Source organism: Meles meles, chromosome 5 (genome assembly GCF_922984935.1).
Source record: "Meles meles chromosome 5, mMelMel3.1 paternal haplotype, whole genome shotgun sequence".
Lineage (NCBI taxonomy): Eukaryota > Metazoa > Chordata > Mammalia > Carnivora > Mustelidae > Meles > Meles meles.
The window spans coordinates 58,416,839-58,441,093 of NC_060070.1; the positions used below are offsets into that span (position 1 = coordinate 58,416,839).

At 36.5% G+C, this 24,255-nt stretch overlaps 1 protein-coding gene across 4 annotated transcripts in view; it reads left to right on the forward strand.

The window, feature by feature from the left end:
• Positions 1–9,846: 9,846 nt before the first annotated feature.
• Positions 9,847–24,255, forward strand: part of SHPRH (SNF2 histone linker PHD RING helicase) — a 90,615-nt gene continuing 76,206 nt past the window's right edge. For 3 of the 4 annotated variants that reach the window (XM_046005462.1, XM_046005464.1, XM_046005465.1), the window contains exons 1-4: positions 9,847–10,048; positions 16,606–17,277; positions 20,500–20,629; positions 22,572–22,790. In XM_046005462.1, coding sequence (XP_045861418.1) covers positions 16,639–17,277; positions 20,500–20,629; positions 22,572–22,790 — 988 coding nt within the window. In that variant the 5' untranslated portion in view covers positions 9,847–10,048; positions 16,606–16,638. Of the gene's footprint in view, positions 10,049–10,076; positions 10,495–16,605; positions 17,278–20,499; positions 20,630–22,571; positions 22,791–24,255 lie in introns of those variants that run through there. The other variant, XM_046005463.1, reaches the window with a different exon arrangement.

A 24,255-nucleotide genomic window follows, 5' to 3' on the forward strand; every position in this document is an offset into this window, starting at 1 on the left:
GTTTAAAAAAAAAAAAGGATTGCTCCATATGTGGTATCATTATCCAAAGAAATAAATATTGAATTATATACTTTCAAGAACCAAGGCAGATGTGAGATATTTTATACATGGAGGTATCGTGTGGAGGGGGTGGTGATTTCCGTATTCTTTAAGTTATTCTCACATTACTATTTTTCCTACTGTGTCTGCCCAGGATATATCTACCTCATGGACTTCATAAAATTTCCTCCACATTATATTAGCAGTAAGGTAACAGAGAAGTCAACACTGTACAGAGATTGGTCTCTATTCTGACCTTTTCTGTGGATTATTTGAAACCTCATCCAAACTAGCAGAGGTTCCCATAATTTTCAAGCAAGATCTCTATGAAGCCACAGCATTTTCCTTCAAAGTGTGGTTGATGACAATTTTCCTATGACTTGTTCCCACGGTAGCAAGGCACTCATGTTTCTCTAAGAAATGGAAGGATATTAAAATATAAGGAGTTCAGACTAAGTTAGAAAACCTGTAGAGATTGACATTGTGATAACTGCCACAAGTAATTTTAGTGCTTTTAAAAAACACTCTGAAACAGCAATGGGGCCCATAAGAGATAATAATAAAAAACATTTTATGTTCCTTTCATGTAGTTATATTTATTTCTAGCTAGAAAATTAAGCATAGGGTACAGAAAATCTAGAAGCAAGGTTTATTTACATCTACAAACATACTTTCCCATTATTAATATCAATATTTTTAATTTTCTAATGATTGCACAGCCAGTAGTCACTAGAGAAATATTCTGTTATATCTCCTTTAAGTGTGCAGCAAAAAAGGATGAGGATAATGAAAAAACTTATTAAGTAAAACTGGTCCTTTAGAGTAGAAGAACTTCGATAAACCTGAAGAGTTTTCTAAATGCATAGCTGTATTCAAAATGATTGAAAACACACATTCATAAATATTCTATTTTACATAGATACCTCTTTTGTAATCAGGGCAATAAGCACTGATGATTTAAATTTATTTTAAATACCTGATTAAGTATTTCGTTTCTGCCAACACATCCATTATGAATTACTCTCCTTAATGATAGGAAACTTCTGCTTTTCAGTTTGATTTTAACATATCACACTCATTTGGAAAGAAACTGAAGAAATATTCTGCATCGGAGAAAATAGGCATTAAAGCAATAGGACTCCTTCATAGGTTTTTGGTTTTAAAAAAAAAAAAAAAACAGGGGAAAAAAATTACCTCCCAACCCCTTTGTCAAGCAAAATATAGAAAACAGTCCTTTGTTCAAAATATCAGGGCCAGGCAATGCATTATACCTATTGTCATATTGTTTGGCTAAAAATTTCTTCTACACAGGTAATCATCTTTCAAAGGATCAAAATACAATGAAATATGTAATACCTATTTGACTACAAACAAATCATTTATTATGAGATCAGTTCAAATTATTAAAATTTCTCAATGAGCATTCTTTTTCTTCAACTTTAGTGAGGTATTGACAAATAAATATATATACTTAAGGTATACAACCTGGTGGTTTAATATACATATACATTGTGAAATTATTACTACAATCAAGTTAATGTAGTTACACAGTTACTATATTTTTGGTAGTGAGAACACTTAAGATTAATTCTCTAAGCAAACTTCAAGTATATAACACATTATTTATTATAATCACCATGCTGTACATTAGATTTCCAGAACTTACTCATCCTGCATAACTGAATCTTTAAGCTCTTTGAACATCTCCCCATTTGCCCCAACTCTCAGTCCTGGCAAACATCTTTCTAATCTCTGCCTTTATGAGTTCAAATGTTTTAGATTCCAAATATAAGTAAGATCATGCAGTATTTGTCTGTGTCTGGCTTATATCATTTGCCATACCTTTGTTGGTTGCAAATAGCAAGATTTTCTTCTGTTTTAAGGCTGTGTATACACATAGACTTACATTTTTCATATATATCAGATATTGTGCATAATTTTGCAATGAATGTAGGGATGCAGATTTCTCTTTGTGATACTGCTTTCATTTCTTTGGGATATATATCGAGAAATGGTATTGCTGGATCGTATGGTGGTTCTGTTTTGAATTTTTTGAGCCACCACCATACCATTTTCCGTAATGTTTATACTAATTTACATTCCCACCAAGTGTACCAGGGTTCATTTTTCTCCATATCTTTGCCAACACTTGTTATCTTTTATCTTTTTTATAATAACCATTCTAACATGTATAAGATAATATTTCATTGTGGGTTTGATTTGCATTCACGTGATGATTAGTGATGCTGAGCACCTTTTCATATGCCTGTTGGCCGTTTGTATGTCCTCTTGAGAAACAGCTATTCAAGTTCTTAGCCCATCTTCAACTGCGTTATGTGGGTTTTTTGCTGTTGAGTTGTTTGAGTTCTTTATGTATTTTGGATATTAATCTCTTATCAGATATATGGTTTTGTGAATATTGTCTCCTATTTGTTTCTTTTCCACTCTTGATTATTTCCTTTGCTGAGCAGAAACTTTTTAGTTTGATGCAATCCTACTTGTCTATTTTGCTTTTGTTACCTGCACTTTTGGTCTTATATTCAAAAAAATCATTGCCCAGACCAATGCCAACAAAAATTTTCTCTATGTTTTTATCTAGTAATCTTTCGCTTTCAGGTCTTCTAATTCCTTAATCCATTTCTAGTCGATTTTTTTTATATGGTATGAAAGAAGGGTCCAATTTCATTCTTTTTCATGAGGACATCTAGTCTTCCCAAAACCATTTATTGGAGAAAGTATCTTTTCCTCATTATGTGTTCTTAACACCCTTATCAAAGATCAGTTGACCACAGGTGTATGGATTTATTTCTAGGCTCTCTATTCTGTTACATTGGTGTATATGTCTTTTTTATGCTAGTAACATTGTTTTGATATAACTTTGTAATATATTTTGCAATCAGGAAGTATGATGCCGCCAGTTTTGTTTTTCTTGTTCAGGACTGCTTTGGCTATTCAGGGTCATTTGTGGCCCCATATTAATTTAGGACTGTTTTTACTATTTCTGTGAAGAATGCCATTGGGATTTTGATATGGATTACGTTGAATCTATAGATGGCTTTGAATAGAGTGGACACTTTAATAATATTCAATCCATAAACATACAATATCTTTGCACTTATTTGTGCCTTCTTTAATTTCCTTCACCAGTGTTTCATACTTTTCAGGGTACAAGGCTTTTCCCTCTTTGGTTAAGTTTACGCTAAGTATTTTACTCTTTGTGTTGCTATTGTGAATGGGATTGTTTCCTTAATTTCCTTTTTGGGTGTTTTTTTGTTTTGTGTATAGAAATGTGACTGATTTTTGATGTTGATTTTATGAACCTCAATTTTACTAAATGAATTTATTAGTTCCAACACTTTTTCTTGTTGAGTCTTTAGGGTTTTCTACATATATGATCATGTCATGTGCAAACTGATATTATTTTACTTCTTCCTTTCCAATTTGAATTTCTTTTATTTCTCTTTTCTTGTCCCACTGTTCTGGCTAGAATTTCCAATACTATGTTAAATAGAAGGGGTAAGTGGGTATTCTTACTTTGTTCTGGGTCCTCAGAGGAAATCTGTTAGTTTTTTTCCCCATTAAACATGGCATTAACTGTGCGTTTTTTTTTTTCTTTCAGATGACCTTTTTTGTGTTGATGTAAGTTTCTTCTATATTTATTCCCTTGAAAACTTTAATCATAAATGGATGTTCAACTTTACCAAGTGCTTTTTCTGCATCTATTGAGAACATATATGTTTATTATATTAGTAGTAGTAGTAGTAGTACATAGTATTATTAGGTTATTTGACATTTTTCTTGTTTCTTAATATAGGCATTTATTGCTATGAACTTCCCTCTTAGAACTGCTTTGGCTGCAACCCATACATTTTGGTTTACTGTATTTTCATTGTCATTTGTCTCAAGATATTTTTTATTTCTCTTTTGATTTCTTTTTTGAACCATTGGCTGTCAATGATTCAGCATGTTGTTTAACCTCCACATACTTTTTAATTTTTCGGTTTTCTTCCCCTACACTGTTGTGGTCAAAGAAGATACTTGAGGGGCATCTGGGTAGCTGTTGGTTAAGCATCTGTCTTCAGCTCAGGTCATGATCTCAGGGTCCCAGGATCAAGCTCCACGTTAGGCTCCTGAGCAGGGAGCCTGCTTCTACCTCTCTATCTGCTGCTCCCCCAGCTTGTGTTCACACACTCCCTCTCTCTTGCTGTATTAAATAAACTTTTTTTTTTTTAAAAAGATGCTTGTTATGATTCCAATCTTCTTAAATGTATTAAGACTTCTTTTGTGAGGGCGCCTGCGTGGCTCAGTGGATTAAGCCGCTGCCTTCGGCTCAGGTCATGATCTCAGGGTCCTGGGATCGAGCCCCACATCGGGCTCTCTGCTCGGCGGGGAGCCTGCTTCCTCCTCTCTCTATGCCTGCCTCTCTGCCTACTTGTGATCTCTCTCTCTCTCTCTCTGTCAAATAAATAAATAAAATCTTAAAAAAAAAAAAAAAGACTTCTTTTGTGGCCTAATACATTATCTATCCTGGAGAATGGTCCATGAGCACTTGAGAAGAATGTGTATTTTGCTGCTTACAGATGGAATGTTCCTGCATGTATCTGTTAAGTTCATCTGGTATAATGGGTCATTTAAGGCCAATATTTTCTTATTGATTTTCTGTCTAAATGATCTATTCATTGATGTGAGATATTAAAGTTCCCTGCTATTATTTTATTGCTATTTCTCCCTTTAGGTCTGTTAATATTTGCTTTCCATATTTAAATGCTCCTATGTCGGGTACATAAATATTTATGTTATATCCTCTTATTGGACTGACCTCTTTAACCATCATGCAATGCCCTTCTTTATCTCTTACTACAGTCTTTGTTTTAAAGTCTGTTTTGTCTGCTATTAAGTATAGCTATCCCAATTTTCTTGGTTTCCATTTGCAAATAATATCTTTTTCCACCCCTTCACATTTAGTCTGCAAGTGTCCTTATATCTGAAATGAAGCTACTGTAGGCAGCATATAAATGAGTCTTGTGTTTTTATCCATTCAGCCACTTTAGGTTTTTTTGATTGGAGAATTTATTTCATTTTCATTAAATTAATTATTGATATCTATGTACTTATGGTCATTTTGTTGGAAGCTTTCTTCCTTCGAGATCTGATGACTTGCTTTAGTGATCTCCTTCTCTCTTGTGTACCTACTGTAGGTTTTTGCTTTGTGGGTACCATGAGGCTTACACATAACAAGTTATAGCTATCAGAGTCTATATTAAGTTGATAACGTTTAAATTTAATCACACTGTGCAGCTCTACAGTTTTATTTCCCCACCATTTTAATATCATATTACATTTTTTTTATCTTGTGTATTCTTTAATTATTATTGTTACAGTCCTTTATCAGATGGGTCTTCTGCAGATGTTTCCCAGATGTTGGTTTGTCTTCTAATTCTCTTGATATTATATTTTGCAGAGCAGAAGATTTTAATTTTAATGAAGTCCCGCTTATCAGTCATTTATTTCAAGTACAGGCCTTTGGTATAGTATCTAAAAAGTCATTACCATATCCACAGTCATCTAGGTTCTCTCTTACGTTATTTTCTAGGGGTTTTATAGCTTTGCATTTTACATTTAGGTCTGTAACTCATTGAGAGTTAAGTTTTGTAAAAGTAATTTTGGTATTTCTAAGGTATAATATAGGTTTCTGGGATTGGAGTCCTAGTTTATAACATCATGGCTATAGGAACCAAGGGTTTGATTTACCTGAGCTTGCTTATTAACCAAGCAGGAATCAGGTCATATGTTGGAGATCATCTGCTCAAGTGATTCCTAAACATCTCTCTTTAAATTGGTTTCACTTGAATTATAGGTTGGATAGTTCAGTTTGTGGTTTAAAAATTAATTCTCAGGGGGAGCCTGGGTGGCTCAGTGGGTTAAAGCCTCTGCCTTCAGCTCGGGTCATGATCCCAGGGTCCTGGGATCGAGCTCCGCATAGAGCCCTGCATCGGGCTCTCTGCTCATCGGGGAGACTGTTTCCCTTCCTCTCTCTCTCTACCTGCCTCTCTGCCTACTTGTGATCTCTCTCTGTCAAAAACATAAATAAAAATCTTTTAAAAAATAAAAAAAAATTCATTCTCAGGAGTACATAGTCAAAACAGGGGTATTATGGCACATAGACATGATTGATCATTACATGCTATTACTGTGCAGTATTTAAGATTTTAAGTATTTATGTTGATCTAAGGGCTCAAAGAGGGATTCAAAAATTTAACAGAATTTAAAGGAGATGGCACTCAGATTATTTTATCCATTGTTTCAAGAATTGACCTAAACAATACACCAATGATAACGTTTGAGCATGGTGCTACCCTTTGAGTGGATGGAACTTTGGAAAGATTCTTTATTCTCTGATAAGTATCATTTTATGCTAACTTTTACTATGACCAAGCTTGAGATTTTAGGTTCATTCTGAAAGTGTTTCATAGCCATTTTTGTACTTTACAATGACACATGGTAACCCTTGAAATATTCAAGAAACATTTTACTGTATTTTCTTTAAAACTGTATAATAATTATTACTTAAGTCCTAAGTATCAGCTTATAAGTCACAAGAATTAGCCACAATATTCCTGTTGCTTAATGCCTACAGGCCACATTGACAAAACTGGTTGAAAAAAAATAGAAAAAAGTAACAACTGGGCATGGAGAGTGGGAGAAGCTGGGAAAGGAACCAATGATACGGATTATGTCATTATCATCGAGAAACACTGAATACATTCTCACATCTTTCCTTACCCAACAGACTCAGCTTCAACCTTATCCTTGCTTTTACCTAGTTTATAAGTATTGCTTTATTAACAACCAAAAAAACACTTAGAAAGACATGGTGAATTACCTTCTCCTTATGTCATAAGTTCATGTCCAATGCAGCATTTTGTGTACAGATTGCAAATTTGGCTTTACAAATTATAAGAGGCAGAAGGGACACAGCTTGAATTTTCAGTTTTCAGGCTGAGTTTGCAGCAGGAGAGACAGAACAAACTTTGGAGTTTGAAATAAATCTGACCTGCAATTCACCATGGAAAATTAAATTGAAAATTACTAAGCAAACTTATAGACACCTAGCCTGAGGAAAAGCTGTGAAGTTCTAACCATGAAGATTTGTGTTTGGTCACACACCTCCTGTCCCTCGACATATCCTACTCATACTAAAGCAAAACATGCCCAGTCCCTCTGATACCAGTTGGCATCACTCCCTCATATACAGCTGATCACCCCAGTCAACACAAATTTTGTAAGACTGTGTTTCTTTCTTCCACTCTCTGTTAAAACTATATACATTTTAACAATGGCTTTGGGCATTACAAATCACTCTGGAATACTGACTTTTACTCTAATACTCTCATTATGTAAGGAGGAGGAAAAGTAGTCCCAAGACAGGTTGGTAGTAGAGGATATGGCAACAAAGAGTTATCTTTGGTAAGCCTCAATCATACTGAGTGGTCATTGTCTTCACTTTGGGAGAGCATGCAAAAGCAAGCAGAATATAGAATAAATTTCTCAAGCATTTGTATTAATGATCTATTAAGGAAAAAAGAGTCCTGGACCTGACTTATATTTATTGTTGATATACATAGCCTGCTGTGACCAAATAATTACAAACTTCTTGACTTCATTTTTCCCATGCCAACATAGGAAGTTTGGTGATAAATTGCTTATTCTTATTTGATAGACAAATACATGACTTAGTAATAAGAGGCAATAGCCTAGACAGAGTAGTCAAGAGGAGTTCTATGTCCTCTTGTCTCTCAGAGCTAAACAGTGGCAAATCATCAAATTTCTCTGACTCTCAGAGTCCTCTTCCATAAAATGAGAATTTTAAATATCTCATATTATCATTTTAAGAATCAAATAGAAAAATGAACATGAAAGAGCTTTGCAAAATATAAAGTTCTGCTCATATATCATCAGTTATCCTGTTTCTACCCCGAAAGGGAGTTAAATTTGCATTAATTCACCTATTCTCTCTCAATCAGTCCTCCTCAAGAACAACTTGTTCATTTCCAAAAAGATAACTTGAGTTAGGGTGCGGCTATATAAAGCTACTTTTACCAAAAGGAACTGGATGTCTAGTTTGGCCTAGTAAGACCACTCAGGAAACAAGCGGTCTGATTCTCATCACATTTATAGTTTCAAGAAAAAGCAGCTGAATTCTACGAACACTGAGTGTTCACTCATTCGTTTATATCTCGGTTATATTTGTGAGATGGTATTAGATCATTAGGATCTAAGAGGTGGATGACCTCAGTTTTGTCAGGGGCGAACAGGTGTTTCACACCTGGGAACTTCCAGAGAGCTAAAGTGCAAAAATGAACCATGTTTTCTAAAATTAGCTCTGGTTATTCTAATATTGAAACACGTTATTCCAGAGAAATTTCTCAAAAAAATATACACAGCACTCACTCTGCAAATAAAGGATTGAACTCACCATTGGGAAATTCAAGAGGAAGAATTTTGTTTAACTGTAACTACTGAGTCATAGTGTATAGAATTACATCTCTATAGTTGAAACTGCATCTCTGCACACTTACAACTGAATCCGTAGTTTACTATTTTGCACAGGCTAATAGTAAGTATGTCTATAGAGATTAATTACCCCAATTAAGGTGGCTGATGAAACAATGCTGTGTTTATTTTTTAAAATTTTTGCCTGGCATTCAGCTGGACTCAGTCAAACTATGAGCTCAATTCCCTGTTCCCATGGTAAGAAGTCACATGAAACTAGCAAAGATAACCTTTTACAGCTCAATATACATTAAATGCTTCTCAAATTGCACTTCCAAAGACAGAACTCATCACCTTGTACTTAGTAACATGATCATTCTCCCTTGAAGGACTCTGCTGGCCCTTTGCTCCAGCATCAGTATTAACTTTTTATTTAAAGTAATACTCATGAAGTCTGGGATAACTGATTTCCACCAAAGTTTAGAGGGTTTAGTTTATGTAAATGGCTTCTTTCAGGCTTAGAGGTCTGTGATGAAGTTCTGTATTCGTTAGGATATGGACCCCTCTGAACTCTCTCTGCAATTACAACGGATGTTCTTTTAGGCAAGAACTTAGTTTTGTGCTTCTGAGCTCTCACAAGCCAAGACACCCCTTTTCAGCATAATGGTGAGTCCGTAGCAGGTATTCACTGTACCGAGAGACTGATGTTTCCTGGGGGTCATTTTACAAGTTTTTGGCCCTTAAGTCTCTCAGAGTTATCCCAAAATTAACTAAACATAAGTTTCCATCCATGAGAAAGAGGCTACCTCTCAGCTTGGGGGTCAGGGGTGGGGGGGTCAGATACTGAAAGGACAGTCCCAGCACAATATATATAGTTTTTGTCGTCTCCTTCTCTCTTAAAACTGTTTACTCACATTTCCCTGAAAAGTCTTTTAAGATGACTTTTCTGAGAGAGATAAGCTTCACCCGTACCCAGTTAGCGGTTGCTTTCTAGAAGTAATCAAAAATGAGCATCTTAGAACTCTCTTCTGCCTGTTTACTAAAGCCACCAATCAACCCGGTGACGCGCTCCAAGCGGAGTTCTGCCCCTTCCGGGGAGCCCCGCCCACACCTGATATCTGCTTAGACTCCCGCCTCCTCCTTAAAAGTTCCAGCCAATCCTGTACTACTAATGTCGCGGGCAGCGCTATCACGAGATTTTAACTGTACCTCCGAGAGACTTTGACCGTGTGGACTTGCGCAGAAGAGACTCATGAAGCCATTCCCGGAGAAAAGAGGCGGGGCGCTCCGACGTGCGCGTTCATCTTGACCCCACGCTCCAGCGCGTACTCGGCAGCTGGGAGCTGTGGTTTCTGGGCCCCCCGGGAACCCCAATACAAACCAGCGTAAAGCGCGCGTGCCCATTTCAGGCGGGTGTTCGGTGGGTGGCGAATGCGCGCTCGGGACCTGCGGGGACTTTAGAAGAGCGCCGGAGCTTGGGGCATAAAGGCTCAAGAGGCTTGGCGAACCAGCTTAGGTAGGCGCTTGGGTGATGGAGGGTCAGGGGTCAGAGGTCGAGGACAGAAGACGCCTGCAGACGGAGACTGAGGTCCGGAGAAGGGAAGACTCGGTTGTTCTGGAGCCCAGGAAGCTAAAGGGCTGAGGGGGAAACGCAGCACGAGTTTCCCCGACCCTTTCCCATCCCAGACTTGGGGGCCGTGGGAAAGGAGGGCCGTGGGAAAGGAGGCTGTGCTTCTCCTCGGGGGCTTGGGCCTGCGGTGTTTAGATCGAGCGTCCGAGGGACTGTCGTCGCGCTCCCCGGCTCGCGGGTAGCTTGTTTGCCCGGCCTGCTGGGAGCGATCTGCGCTGACAGCCCAGCTCTGACTCCGTGAACCGCTTTTGAGTTTCGGAAGAAAACCGGCTGGGTATCACCATTCGTCACACACGCCCCTGGAGGCTGGATCTGGGTAGCTGCCTAGCTTGGTGCGCGGGGTTGTAATGTGGTAAAAGGGAGGCGAGGCTTCCAAGTTAGTCTGAAAGTTCTCAGTTACCTTTGGAGTCAGATTAATTACTTTTCGCTCTCAAAACCATCCTTGTACGCGGTACATTTTGACTCCGTGATCGTTGCTAGTGTATGAACAATGATGTGTTATTTTGATGATTGACTGTCACTTTCAGATTTAGTACTATGAATTAATGGCCATTAAGCTCGTGCCTTTTTTCTAAGTGACTTTACGTGACCCAGGAGGTAGAAAAACTGGATGTTTGATATTTTCCTACTTGTATTTAAACTACCTTAACGCTTTAACTGAATGAAATACGATAATTTTAAAGTCATTATAGCTATTTAAAATTATTTTGTTGGATGTTGGTAGCAAAACTGTTTAAACTCCCATGAATAGAAATGATCCATAATATCTGTACTGTTACCAGAAAGACTCATTGGTTTATGATCAGAAACCATGCTTGAAACAGTATTATTGAGCATCGGTGAGAGAAGTGTGCCTGTACTGGATAACTTGTGCTTCCTAGAGCTTCCCAGGTCAAGTTAGCCAATAAACTAGCAGTTGGGAATAAAAGTTTACTTTTGAAAGATGCTACTATCTATATGTGTTCTTTGCCTAAGCCTAAGTACTGCATTTGCAGAATTATTAAAACAAATCTTTTATTAAGAGTTCAGGCTACAAAGATTTGGGGAAACGGAATGTGCTGGTGAAAAAGCTTCTTCCGTAGACATTTTTAAAGTTTATGTGACTAACATATTTTGTTTCAGTAGATGAAAATACTCTGATGCTCCTGAAGTTATTACTGCGGAAAGATTGTGGTAATGCTAGATCATTAGGAGCTTTTCACTAATCCGGAATGATTGGGCTTTGTTTGTGTAAGGCTCACCTTGGGCAGCAGTATGGCAAATGTATACTTCTTAATGTTCCTAAATTCTAGATCCAGGCCTACCATGGATTTGTTGTAAGTCAGGATTTGTGTGTGTCTTTTAATGAAGAGGTAATAATTTGGAGGGGAAAAAATCTGAATCTAAGTTTAATTGGTAATCATTTGTTATATTGTTTTAATAACAACAATTTGTGTTTATTTTTCTAATAACCTATCTGTATTTTCTCTTGAAGATATGGGTCAGCTAGTTTTCTCTGTCTCATTTAGGGCCAGAAATAGTAAAGAATAGTTACACATTACCTGTAATCTTCTAGAATATGGTTAAAAGACTTATCTAAAAAGAAACATGGTGCTTAAAAAGAGGGAGGATATTAGGTATTCAGGAAGTTAGAGATATTTGTTTCACCTTTTTTTGTCAATCATTTCTATCTTGGCACTGACCTGCCATTGGGGGTACAGTGATGAATAAGATACTGTTCCTGCCCAACTTTCTTGGCTTTCAAAGTCGTACAGTTAGAACAGTATAGCATTTAGGATCGAGGAGGAATGGCCCTTAATGCAGTATGCCTGGTCATGGAAGGTTTTCTGGGAAAGATTGGGACAGCAACAGGTAGAAAAGTGCAAAAGGGCATTTCAAGCAAAAGGCTTCTTACATTTAAATGTAGGACAATTAAAGTGTGGTCAATATTTAAAAATTGCAACTAATAGTTTCACCGAACTCTGATATTTAAGAGGGAGGAATAAGAAGTAGAGTGGTCAAAAGTGGGACTCATGTGGTATGAAGAACACCAGGAGAAGGGTTTGGAATATGATTAGAAATATATAGAATTTTACTAATACATGACTTACTAGCTGCGAGTTAACATTATGGTTATAAGTAGTTTTGATCAAATAATATCTTCTTGGTTCAAGAAGTTATCCCTGGATAGAAATCGCTTAAGAAAAGAGTCGGTTGGAACGAGATTTTTTTTTTTTTAATTCATCAATGTATGCTCAGTTCTGGTTTAATTGCCTGGGATAGTACCCGGGCATCAGGATTTTTAAAAATTCCCCCAGGTGATTCTAATGTGCAGTCGAGTTTGAGACACAAAGATACGTGGTCCTCTATCTTGCCACTTTAAAGTTTGGTTATTATAAATATAATACATAGTTCCAAAGATGATGGTGATAGCAGCTGCCACTCACTGAATATATGCTAAATTTCTGTTAACTGTACTGTTGCACTTACATTATTTCTAAGCATAATCCCATCGTCCGCATTTTAGAAATGAGAAAACTGGCACAGAGAGGTTAGATAACTATTCCTATGCCACACAGTTAGTAAATGCCAAAGCTAGAATTAGAATCTTTTCTCTTATAAATCACATTGCTTTGCAGATGTGAGACTCTCTAGCCAGTTGCTTTGGGGGCTTTTAGAGTGAACAGTTCCATAATTGTCATGTTATTAATATTAATATTTTGTTATAGTAGATTATGTGATCCCTACCTCATATCCACACTCTTTGCTATAAGCAGTTCTAATCAGTAGAGAATATGGTGCATTTTCCTACCTCTTCACTTTGGGTCTGTTTGTGTGACTTGCTTTAGCTCGTGGAACCTTGTGCTTTTGCTGTGACCACGATTTGAAAAGTACTTCTGTGATTGGATTTACACTGTTAGACCTCAGCCATGGTGATAAGTACATTTGTGGGTTGCTTTGCTGGTCCCAGGAGGAAGATGAGAATTACACTTAGAAAAGCTGAACTGCTTCTCCAGAAACCTAAGCTAGGTCAGCCAACCCTCAGCTAACCAGCTAACCTGCAGATCTGTGAAAATAAATGATTGCTATCTCAGGATTGAGCTTTGGAGTGGTATGTTATACAGCCTATATGTGTCCATAGTTAACTAATAAGCTGATAATAGCTGAACTTGTCAGAGTTCCAGCAGAATGACCAAATTCCAGTATTCTAGCTTATAATTCTGTTGAGAACTGGACAAAGATAAACATATAGATTATTAGAGGCCTCCTATATTATTCTTCCAAGGTAATAGAGGAGGTAAGATGCTTAGAGTTAACCATAGTAAGAGAGTGTTTATACTTTATTACCTGCGCGTTCATAAAGGAGGCACAGGCTAAGGAAACAGAATTCTCATGATTGACTTAGACCAGCACTGCTTGATAGCCTTTTTGCAATTTTGAGAATGTTTTATATTTGTACTGTATAGTATAGTAGCCACTAATCACATATGGCTGTTCAGCACTTAAAGTGTGGCCAGTGAGACTGAGGAGCTGAGTTTATGATATTATTTAATCTTACTTAAATTAAAAACCACATGCAGCATGGCTACTAAGAAAATAAATTTTATTCATTTATGGTTTGTCAAGAAATGACTCATTTTATTTAGATTTTTCAAGTTTATTAGAATAAAGCTATTCCGAATATTCTCTTATAATTTTATTTTTTAAAGGTTTTATGTATATATATATATATTTAAGATTTTATTTATTTGACAGAGAGAGAGAGATCACAAGTAGGAAGAGAAGCAGGCAGAGAGAGGGGGGAAGCAGGCTCCCTGCTGAGCAGAGAGCCAGATGTGAGGCTCAATCCCAGGACCCTGAGATGACCTGAGCTGAAGGCAGAGGCTTAACCCACTGAGCCACCTAGATGCCCCAGTTTTATTTATATTTTTGAGAGAGAAACACAAGCAGGGGACGGGGATTGGGGGCAGAGAGAGGAACAGACTCCCCAAAGAGCAGGGAGCCCAACATGGACTCCTCCATCCCAGGACCCTGGGATCATGACCTGAGCTGAAGGCAAACATTTAACTGACTGAGCCACCCAGGTGCCCCATTCTCTTAATAATTTTAAATATTTTCTGTGTCTACTTTTTGTTTGTACTTTGAAAATCAGCTTTATAAAGGTATAATTTATGTACAATAAAATCTAACAATTTTAAGTGTACAATTTGTTGAGGTTTGACAAGTATATACAATCACGTAAACACCAGTTGAACATTTCTGTCTGTCCAAATCTTTCCCTCCTGCTCCTTGCTATATCATTCTGCTTCTTCTCACTTCTTCACCTCCAGTAACCGCTCATCGGTTTTCTATCAGTAAGTTCTTGCCTTTTTTAGAATTTCATGTAAAGAGAATCATGTGGCCTTACACATCTGGCTTCCTTCACTTAGCATAATGCTTTAAAAATTCATCCGTGTCATGGTATGTTCTATCAGTAGTTTATCACTGAGAAGTATCCCACCTGTTTATCCCTTTACCAGGTAATGGATGCTTGGGTTGTTTCCCAGTTTTTAGCTTTTCTTAAAACTGCTATTAACATTCAAGTTTAAATCTTTTATGTCGGGATGTCTGGGTGGCTCAGTTGCTTGGGCAGCTGTCTTCACCTTGGGATACGTTCCCAGGGTCTTGGGATAGAGTCCTTCGTTGGCCTCATTGCTCAAGGGGAACCTGCTTCTCCTCCTGCTTGTGCGCGCTCTCTTGCTTGCTCTCTCTCTCTCTCTGGTAAGTAAATAAGTAAGTAAATAAATAAATAAATAAAATCTTTAAATAAATAAATAAATCTTTTTTTGGTCGGTCTTCTTTGGTTTTATTTCTCTTCCACAAATATCTAGAGGTAGGATTACTAGGCTGCACAGAAAGTTTATATTTAATTTTGTAAGAAATTGCCAAACTTTCCCTGATATTTGAGAATTCAGTTTTAGTTGTTCTTCCTCTTCAGTCTTTTAAATTTTAACCATTCTAATACATACAGAGTTTCTTACTGTGAAATGTAGGTTAAATTTGCATTACTTTAATGACTGATGTGGTGAAGATATTTTCATGTGCTAATTTGGTACTCACAGATCATCTTAGATGAAGTGTGTGTTCAGAATTATTTCCAAATTTCCATTTTTTCATAAGGTTGTCTTACTACAGATTTATGAAAGTTTTTTTTCTTATTCCACGTACAAGTCCTTCATCAGATACTTGTTTTACTAATATAATATTGCATCCCATCTGGCTTCCCCTCTCCTTTTGAAGTGCCAAAATATGTAATTTTGTTGAAAATCAATTTTTTATATTCTCTGCTTTTTGTGTCCTATTTTATTTTTTTTTTTTTGCCTAATTTAATGTCACTTATATTTCTCCCGTTTTCTTTTAGAAGTTTTATAGTTTTAGCTTTTGTATTTCAGTTTATGATCTATTTGAAGTTAATTTTTATATGTGGTGTGAGGTAAAGCTCCAGATTCATTTTTTTGCATGTAACTCTCTGTTTATTGAAAAAGATATTTTTGCCCATTGACTGCCTTTGAGTTTCTTTCAAAAATTAATTGACCAGGTGCCTGGGTGGATCAGTCAGTTAAACATTCGGCTCTTGGCTTTGGCTCAGGTCATGAGATCAAGCCCCTGAATGGGGCTTCCTAGTCAGTGAGTCTACCTAATACAAGTTGCTGTCAGACCAGTTTCCTCTTCTCAGATGACAAAGCTATCTTCTTTTTTTCCTACATTTTTTCTTTTCTTTTTTCTTTTATTGTCTCTGCTCCATTTCCCCTGGTTGCCATCACCACCTTGTTTCTTGCCCAGCTATTCTTGTTTCTGCTAACCCACAAAAAAGAAATATGTTCTGTATTTTCAGCTTCTTTTGAAAAAGAAAATATATTTTTAGGAATTTTTTAACAATGTTAATAGTCAAGTGAAGTTTTGTTAACCCTTTGGGATTATAAAACCAAATTGAACTTTTATTGAGATGATAGGAGTTTAAATGTTACTAAATTCTTCAAATACACGTTTCCAGGCTATTTGAGAGATTTACCTTACTGTCATGCTGCTTTATTATATGTATTTTTAGAATGTGTTTTATTTTATATAACACATTGTCTTTATTAAATTTATCCATTAAAGGACCAGTAAGACTATTAGAATTTCTGTGATAGTCTACGGCCATACCACCCTGAACGCGCCCGATCTCGTCTGATCTCGGAAGCTAAGCAGGGTCGGGCCTGGTTAGTACTTGGATGGGAGAATTTCTGTGATACATGAGATTATGGTCAGTGTGTTTCTTAGCTGTATTTGACTTACTTAAAAAAAATTAACCATTGCTTTACATATCTAAGATTTCAGTGTTATGTGTGGGGGCCATTAGTTTATGGTGAGTTGTTCATCAGGATACACTTTGATACTTAAATCTTCTCTTGGAATGCTTACTTGTTGCATTTGTCTTCTAGAATTCATATTTACCAACCGAGAAATACTTGAAAATGAGTAGCCGACGGAAACGTGCTCCTCCAGTGAGAGTTGATGAGGAAAAGCAACAGCAGCTTCATTGGAATATGCATGAAGACAGAAGGAATGAACCTCTCACCCTAACTGATGATGAGCACCCCTCATCGGGTTCAGATTTCTCTTCTGCTCACTGTATCATCCTAGATGATAGTCTAAAGGAAGAAGTGGCTCACCAAGATAAGAAGAGGTGTTTCGAGGCAGTGAGCATCTCAAAATCGATGGATAAAGAAGAAACTGGTGGCATTTTTTCTCCTTTCTCTGCAAAGCTGAATATTGTGATTTCTCCCTATTACTTCGACAATTCTTGGAAGGCATTTCTGGGAGAATTAACTTTTCAGCTTCTTCCTGAACAGAGTTTAATAGAACATTTTTCTGAAAGGAGTTTTACACTGATGAGTTCAGAGTCAAGCAATCATTTCCTGATCTATGTTAATTCAGAATGTGAAGATGTAGAGAAACAAGAAAAAGGACTCAATGAGCCAATTAGTATTTGTGACAAGGGTATTAGAGTGGAATCATCCTTCAGTGGTGAAATGTTAGAAGATTTGGGGTGGCTACAAAAGAAGAGAAGAATAAAACTTTACCAAAAACCAGAAGGAAATCACATGATCAAGGTACTCAAATTCTGTGGTGTCTTTGAAGGTTCTTCTGCATTGGGCAGTCCCATTTTGAAGTTAACTCAGACAGAAGGCCTAAAAACCCAGAAATAAGCCTATCATTATTAAGTTTCAGAGTGTACTTTATTTTGTGCTTTCGATGACTGTAAGAAATGTATGCTGTAGGTGATCATTTCTAGGCTGTCCTTTTTCAAGATATTCCGTATTGGTCCCTTTCAGCTCTACTCTCAATGTCTTACCATCTCTTCGTCTTCTTGTAGCAGTCCTTTAACCATTGCCCTTGCTTGTCTTTTCAACTCCCATCTACTTTGTCTCTAAATTGGTATAATGTGAATGAAATGGAATTCTATTCTTCACTGCAGAATTGAGTAACTCCCTTCTTTTATAGCCCCTTGTCTAGTTCTCCAGCCTCATCTTTTATCACTCTGCTTTTTATTTTGTCCCAGAAATTCCAAATTGATTTATTTCCTGCATATTTTCTGGCCGTATTTCTGCATCTTTGCTTTTGTTTTCACGGTTCTCTGCCTGGATTGTTCTCTTCCTTTTCCCTAATAACTTCTGGGCATTCTCTAATATTCAGCTCAGAGTTTACTTCTTTAGGGAGATATTTTCTTAAAATTCGTGGATACTGTTCATGCCCTTCTCCCATACTACTCTATACACATTTATTTTTGCCTTGGCCACTTGTAGTGTACTTACATTTTAGATTTTTCTCCTTCAGCAAACTATGAAGTCATTTATCTTCAGTGCCTACTCTAGCCCTGATACTGAACAGATTTTTAGCAAATGAAAGAGTAAATTTATAATTCATTTCAGACTCAGCTATTTACTAAGTAACTTTATGTGAATCACTTAAATGCTCTAATTTCATCATCTTTCTGTGTAAAATGTAAATAATCATTCATTTTACCTCATATAGTCATGTTGAGAATCATGTGAGCTACTGTAAGTAGGTGTCCTTTATATACTGTTAAGCAGGTTAATAGGCCTTTATGCCAAAACTTGAAAAGAAATTCTAAAATGTTAAATTCACTTTTGTTCAATTGAAAACTGTGTCCTGTGTGTCTTTCTCACATTAAAAGCAATTCTATTAGTATACTTTCAGTACTGACAGAAGGAAAGGAGAAAATTCAGAAGCATTAGATTGTAACTGATTCTTCCCTGGAGGATGAAACTATGCAACCACTTATTCCCTCTCCTTGTTGATCATGCATGCCAAAATGATGGCTCAGTGATAGCAAGTACATAAGAATTCATGGCTTTTATATCTGTTCTGTCCCCCTTCTCCATAGATCAAGTCTTGATCTATTTTGTTTTCTTATATGAATTTTTATAAATATTTAAACATTTAGTGATGTTATAGTAAGCTAACTGTGGGTGGACACAAGGCAGAGTACAAATAATAATGAAATAAATTCTTTGTTATTCATTCCTATATAATGCTGAGTTGGATTCTTGTTCTTTAGTAAAAGAGTATGAGCCTCTCCATGATTACAGGATCAGGTCCAGGATAACATAGGGAAATGAAAGAAGATGCATTTGTTGAGTATCTACCATTAGAAAGTTTTAAAATTGTATTATATAGGCTATCTCATATAGGTTTCTCTCCAGTTTGCAAATAACAGCATTTGGGTCAAAGTAAAACAGTTACTTTGCCTGATTTTTTAGCTCTTAAATACCAGTGCCAGTATTCAACTTCAAATCTTTTGACTGCAGAACTTCTTACTGCATTGTTTTACCAGAATCAAGATATAGTATATTAATCAAGATCTGTTTTCCTGTACATTTTAATGTTTGATCTAGTAATAGGGATTCCCAAGCCTGACTATGCTTAAGAAATACAAATCAAAACTACAGTGAGATACCATCTCACACCAGTCAGAATGGCTAAAATTAACCACTCAGGAAACAACAGATGTTGGTGAGGATGCAGAGAAAGGGGAACGCTCCTACACTGTTGGTGGGAATGCAAGCTGGTGCAGCCACTCTGGAAAATAACATGGAGGTTCCTCAAAAAGTTGAAAATAGAGCTACCCTACAACCCAGCAATTGCACTACTGGGTATTTACCCTAAAAAAACAAATGTAGTGATCCGAAGGAGCATGTGCACCCGGATGGTCATAGCAGCAATGTCTGCAATAGCCAAACAATGGAAAGAGTCTAGATGTCTGTCAACAGATGAATGGATAAAGAAGATGTGGTATATATATACAATGGAATACTATGCAGCCATCAAAAACCCCAGAATCTTGCCATTTGCAATGATGTGGATGGAACTGGAGGGTATTATGCCAAATGAAATAAGTCAATCAGAGAAAGACAATTATCATATGATCTCTCTGATATGAGGAATTTGAGAGGCACGGCAGGGGGTTCTAGGGGGAAGGGAGGGGAAAATGAAGCAAGATGGGATCATGAGGGAGACGAACCATAAGAGACACTCAATCTCAGGAAACAAACTGAGGGTTGCTGGAGGGAGGGGGTTGGGAGAAAGAGTGTGGCTGGGTGATGGACACTGGGGAGGGTATGTGCTATGGTGAGTGCTGTGAATTGTGTAAGACTGATGATTGACAGACCTGTACCCCTGAAACAAATAGTACATTATACATAAATTTTTTTAAAAAATTGGCGTGGGGGCGCCTGGGTGGCTCAGTGGGTTAAAGCCTCTGCCCTCGGCTCAGGTCATGATCCCAGGGTCCTGGGATCAAGCCCCGCATCAGGCTCTCTGCTCAGCAGGGAGCCTGCTTTCCTCTCTCCCTCTCTCTCTGCCTACTTGTGATCTCTCTTTCTGTCAAATAAATAAAATCTTAAAAAAAAAAAATTGACGTGTGTCAGAATCTTCTGGGGGAAATCTGCATTTTTACCAGTTTCACTGATTATTCTGATACTCATCAAGTCTGGAAATCATTGACTTGGTAGGTAGAATTAGTATTCTCATCACATTCTCCCAGGTTCAGTTCTAGTTTAGAAAGTATTTTTTTCTAGCAACTTGAGTGGTGCATCTCACTTAGTAGGCACTGTATTGAAAGTAAAAATGAATTTGTTATTGAAAATAAAAGTTTGTGAGGGAGATTTGGTAGGTATGTATCTAATGTTTATGGGCCAAATACTATGAATACATTTAAAAACAGTGATGGTTAGAAAAGGTTTTTTTCATGTCCTCATAAAGAATGTATTAGTACAATTAAAACTATGTTTATGTTGATTAATTCTTTGTAGGTTGGAATTTATCTTTTGGAAGGTGGCCTAGCGAAACTAGACTTTTTGAGTGATGCAAATTCAAGAATGAAGAAGTTCAATCAACTCATGAGAAGAGTGATGGAAAAGTTACACAATTTTATTATTCCAGGTAAATTAAAAATGGCTGTTACTTTTAAGAGTTGTGGGTTTTTCCCAAATCGTATATATAACAAGCAGAAAAACAAAACCATAATAAAATTAAACAATCTCTATAAAATCATGATATGACAAAATTACATGTATCTGAAATGCCCCCACTAATTTGTGTCTTTCTTTGCTAAATACTGTGCTTAGCTTATAGTAAGTGCTCAAGAAGTGTTTGCAGTCAGTAGAATCTAAAGGGATCTGAGCTGGTTGGAATTTTTGCATTATTCTTTTGCTTTTATTTTGTCATGGCCAGAGATTCTTGGCTGCCCTTATTCCACCTCTCATTTGCAGTCTGACAAATAAGCTCAAGAGCCTTAAAGACCAGTTAACTTTCCTCCTGTTTCTTGGCAAGATGTTGTATCCTTGGTCAGGACTGCAGCTTCAGAGTTATCTGCCATTGGTTCCCAAGAGGAGAGTGTGGATGGCTTGGTGCAGCCCATCAACACTACTGGAAAAACAGCTCAAATTCTCCAAGCCATGCTCATGGTGGGTCAGCATTACTTTAGGTGCAAATTACAGAACATTTCATACTGGAATATTTGGGAAGTCAGTTGCTAAGTTTGACTGTTGAATTGTTTCTTCAGTGCATTCTTTGCAAAGCTTCATAATACTAATAAAAGTGGGGGTGCCCAGCTACCTCAGTCGGTAGAGCATGTGACTCTTGATCTCAAAGTTGTGAGTGTAAGCCTTATGTTGGCCTACTTAATTAAAAAAATAGTAATAAAATTAAATCATTTTGCATGTTGAAGACTTAAAAGGAGGAAAATCACTAGTTTCAGAATTGGAAGGGATACTTTTAAATACATCTAGAGTTTTTAAAATGTTGCTAAGAGTTATTCTGTCTTTTAAAAATAATACAAGTTGGGTGTTCCAGAGGAAAATGTCAGGATTTCAGAGGAAAACATCAATATAATTATCAGTACTAGATTACACAACTATAGTAAAAGTCTGAAATAACCACACATATAATTAGACATTAATTATAAAATTTTTAAAATCTCACATGGCAAATTTTTTTATTGAAAAAAGTAAATTATGTATTGTGGTTCAGTCTTCATCCTATGGCATGTGAGGTATGTTCCATAAAAGTGGATAGGCCTTTTTGGGAACTAAATTTTTGAGAACTAACTATTTTGAGAAATAAATCATAAGCTAAAGTGGGTTTGTACATTCATTCAAGATTTTGAAATTTTTTTTCATGTTATAGTAAGCACCAGTCTTTCCCACAGAGCAGTTGTGCCTAACAAATGTATCATATTTTTTACAAATTGTACTAATGGCTTAAGCACTTATCTCCTAGTGGACCCCTGCTACTACCAAATGCCTATCCTTTTCTAGCATAAGAAATAAAATGGGAACCCTTGTCTTACTAGACATAGAAAAATTTTGTCTGCATATGAATTTTTTTATGTTAAGATGTAAAAATGAAGTAAATTACCCTTTATAAACTGCAAAAGATCTTTATATTCAAATGCTTATGTTTTTTAAATATCTGCAATGGGCAAAGCATGCGCTAGGTGCTCTGAGGAACTATAAAAACAAAAGACAGCTTTTGCATAACATTTCAGTGCACAAGGGAAGAATACACATAAATGATTGCTCTGCCAGACAGATTGCAGTGTATCACTATATCCAAAGTAGAAGAGTATTACATGAACACAGAGGAGAACATTAATTCTAACCAGGGAAAACAAAAGAAAATGCCATGGAAAAAGCTGAACTATCTTGAAACGTAGATTTTTTAATCAGCGAAGAATTAAGGATAGGGTTCTTCCAGTCCCAAAACACACTGAGCAAGGCCCCAAAGATGGAAAAGTACATAGCATGTTTTTAGAATAAGAATTGCTTATAGTTATAAAAGGTGGATTGGGTTGTTTTGAGTACATTTGTTGTTGGATGTACAGATGTGTTGGAAGAGGATGAGGAAGATTCAGAGAGTGAGCCGGAAGGACAGGACATTGATGAGCTCTATCAGTTTGTGAAGCGAACACATCAGCAAGAAGCACAGTCCATCCAAGTGGATGTCCAGCATCCTGCATTGATTCCTGTCTTGAGACCATACCAGAGAGAGGCTGTCAATTGGATGCTACGACAAGAGCGTTTCAGAAGCCCTCCTACTAGTGGCAAGTATAAGATGCTTAAAGAAAGGCAGATTGATCAGAGGGCTTATATAAGAGATAATTAGGATGGGGGGGACATTGTTAAACAAATCATACTGAAAAGTTAGAATAGAATAGGTTTTACTATGAACAAAATGATTGTCTAAGAAATTCTTTAAAATTGAATCTAGAGAAATTCATTGGTGGGTTTCCTCATCTATAAGTCTTTGAACTAATTTTTCCTGCCGAAATTAGGGCTGCCTTGATTGGAATTTTTTAAAAATTCATTTTTTACATGCCTTTCCTACTAAGAATTGCTTTTGGAACCTGATCAGATGGGAATCTTTTTTCATTTTGTTTTGTTTTTAATTTTTATCTATTTTTTAAATTTCTTTTCAGTGTTCCAGAATTCATTGTTTATGTACCACACCCAGTGCTCCATGTAATACGTGCCCTCCACAATACCCACTACCAGGCTCACCCTACCTCCCACTCCCGTCCCTCCAAAACCCTCAGTTCCTCAGAGTCCACAGTCTCTCATGGTTCATCTCCCCCAGATGGGAATCTTACTAATCATCTGCTAGAGGCTTCACAGTGATGATGAATCTTAGCAACAGAAAGCAAATTTACAGAAGTGGGAGACTAATGTGTGACTGATCCTCCTAGCTTTGCATTTATTTTCTTTGCTCCATAAAATAAATAATAAAATAAAATGTTATCTATTAAGAGTTTTCATAAAAGTCAATTTATGGGCATCACTTATGCCACTTCTTTATCATTATCTTTAAAGACATAGGCCCGAGGTGAGATTTTTGTGATTCCAGGAAGTGAAATGTTAACTATTTCACTCTGTATAGATTTATTTTAATGATGGATAGCTCTTACTTACTTCTCCGTAGGTTCTAGTTTGTACTTTTTTATCCAACAAAATTCTTTTTTAAAAAAATTTTTTATTTTTAAGTATCCATTTATAGCCAACATTATTTCTTCCCATTCCCCCTCATCCCTTAATATAAATTATTTTGAAGTAATAATTTCACATATCATATCATTTAATCTAATAATATTTCAGTTTATTAAAGAAAGGATTCCTTTAAACAGATACAAAATATATATGTGTATATATATATATTATAATGGAAAGGGTTCCTTTCAACAGATAAGTCTTATAATAGCTTTTTAAACCCAGTAATTCCTTTAAATTGCCAAATCTCTCCCCCCTCTCTCTTCTTTTCTCCTCCCCTTTCTGTTTCTTTATTTCTCTTTCTAACAATTGAGTCAAATCTGAAACCAGCAGCATTCATACATTGGAATTAGTTGCTGTCTCTTAAATTTCTGTAATCCATAGATTTTTGTTTCCTCACATTCTGTATTTTCTCTTACAGTTTATTCCGTTGAAGAAATTGTTAGCTGTGTAGTCTCCCACAGACTGGACTATTTTTTTCTCTAAAGTACAATGTTTCTTTAAGTAATTTTGTCAAATTATAAC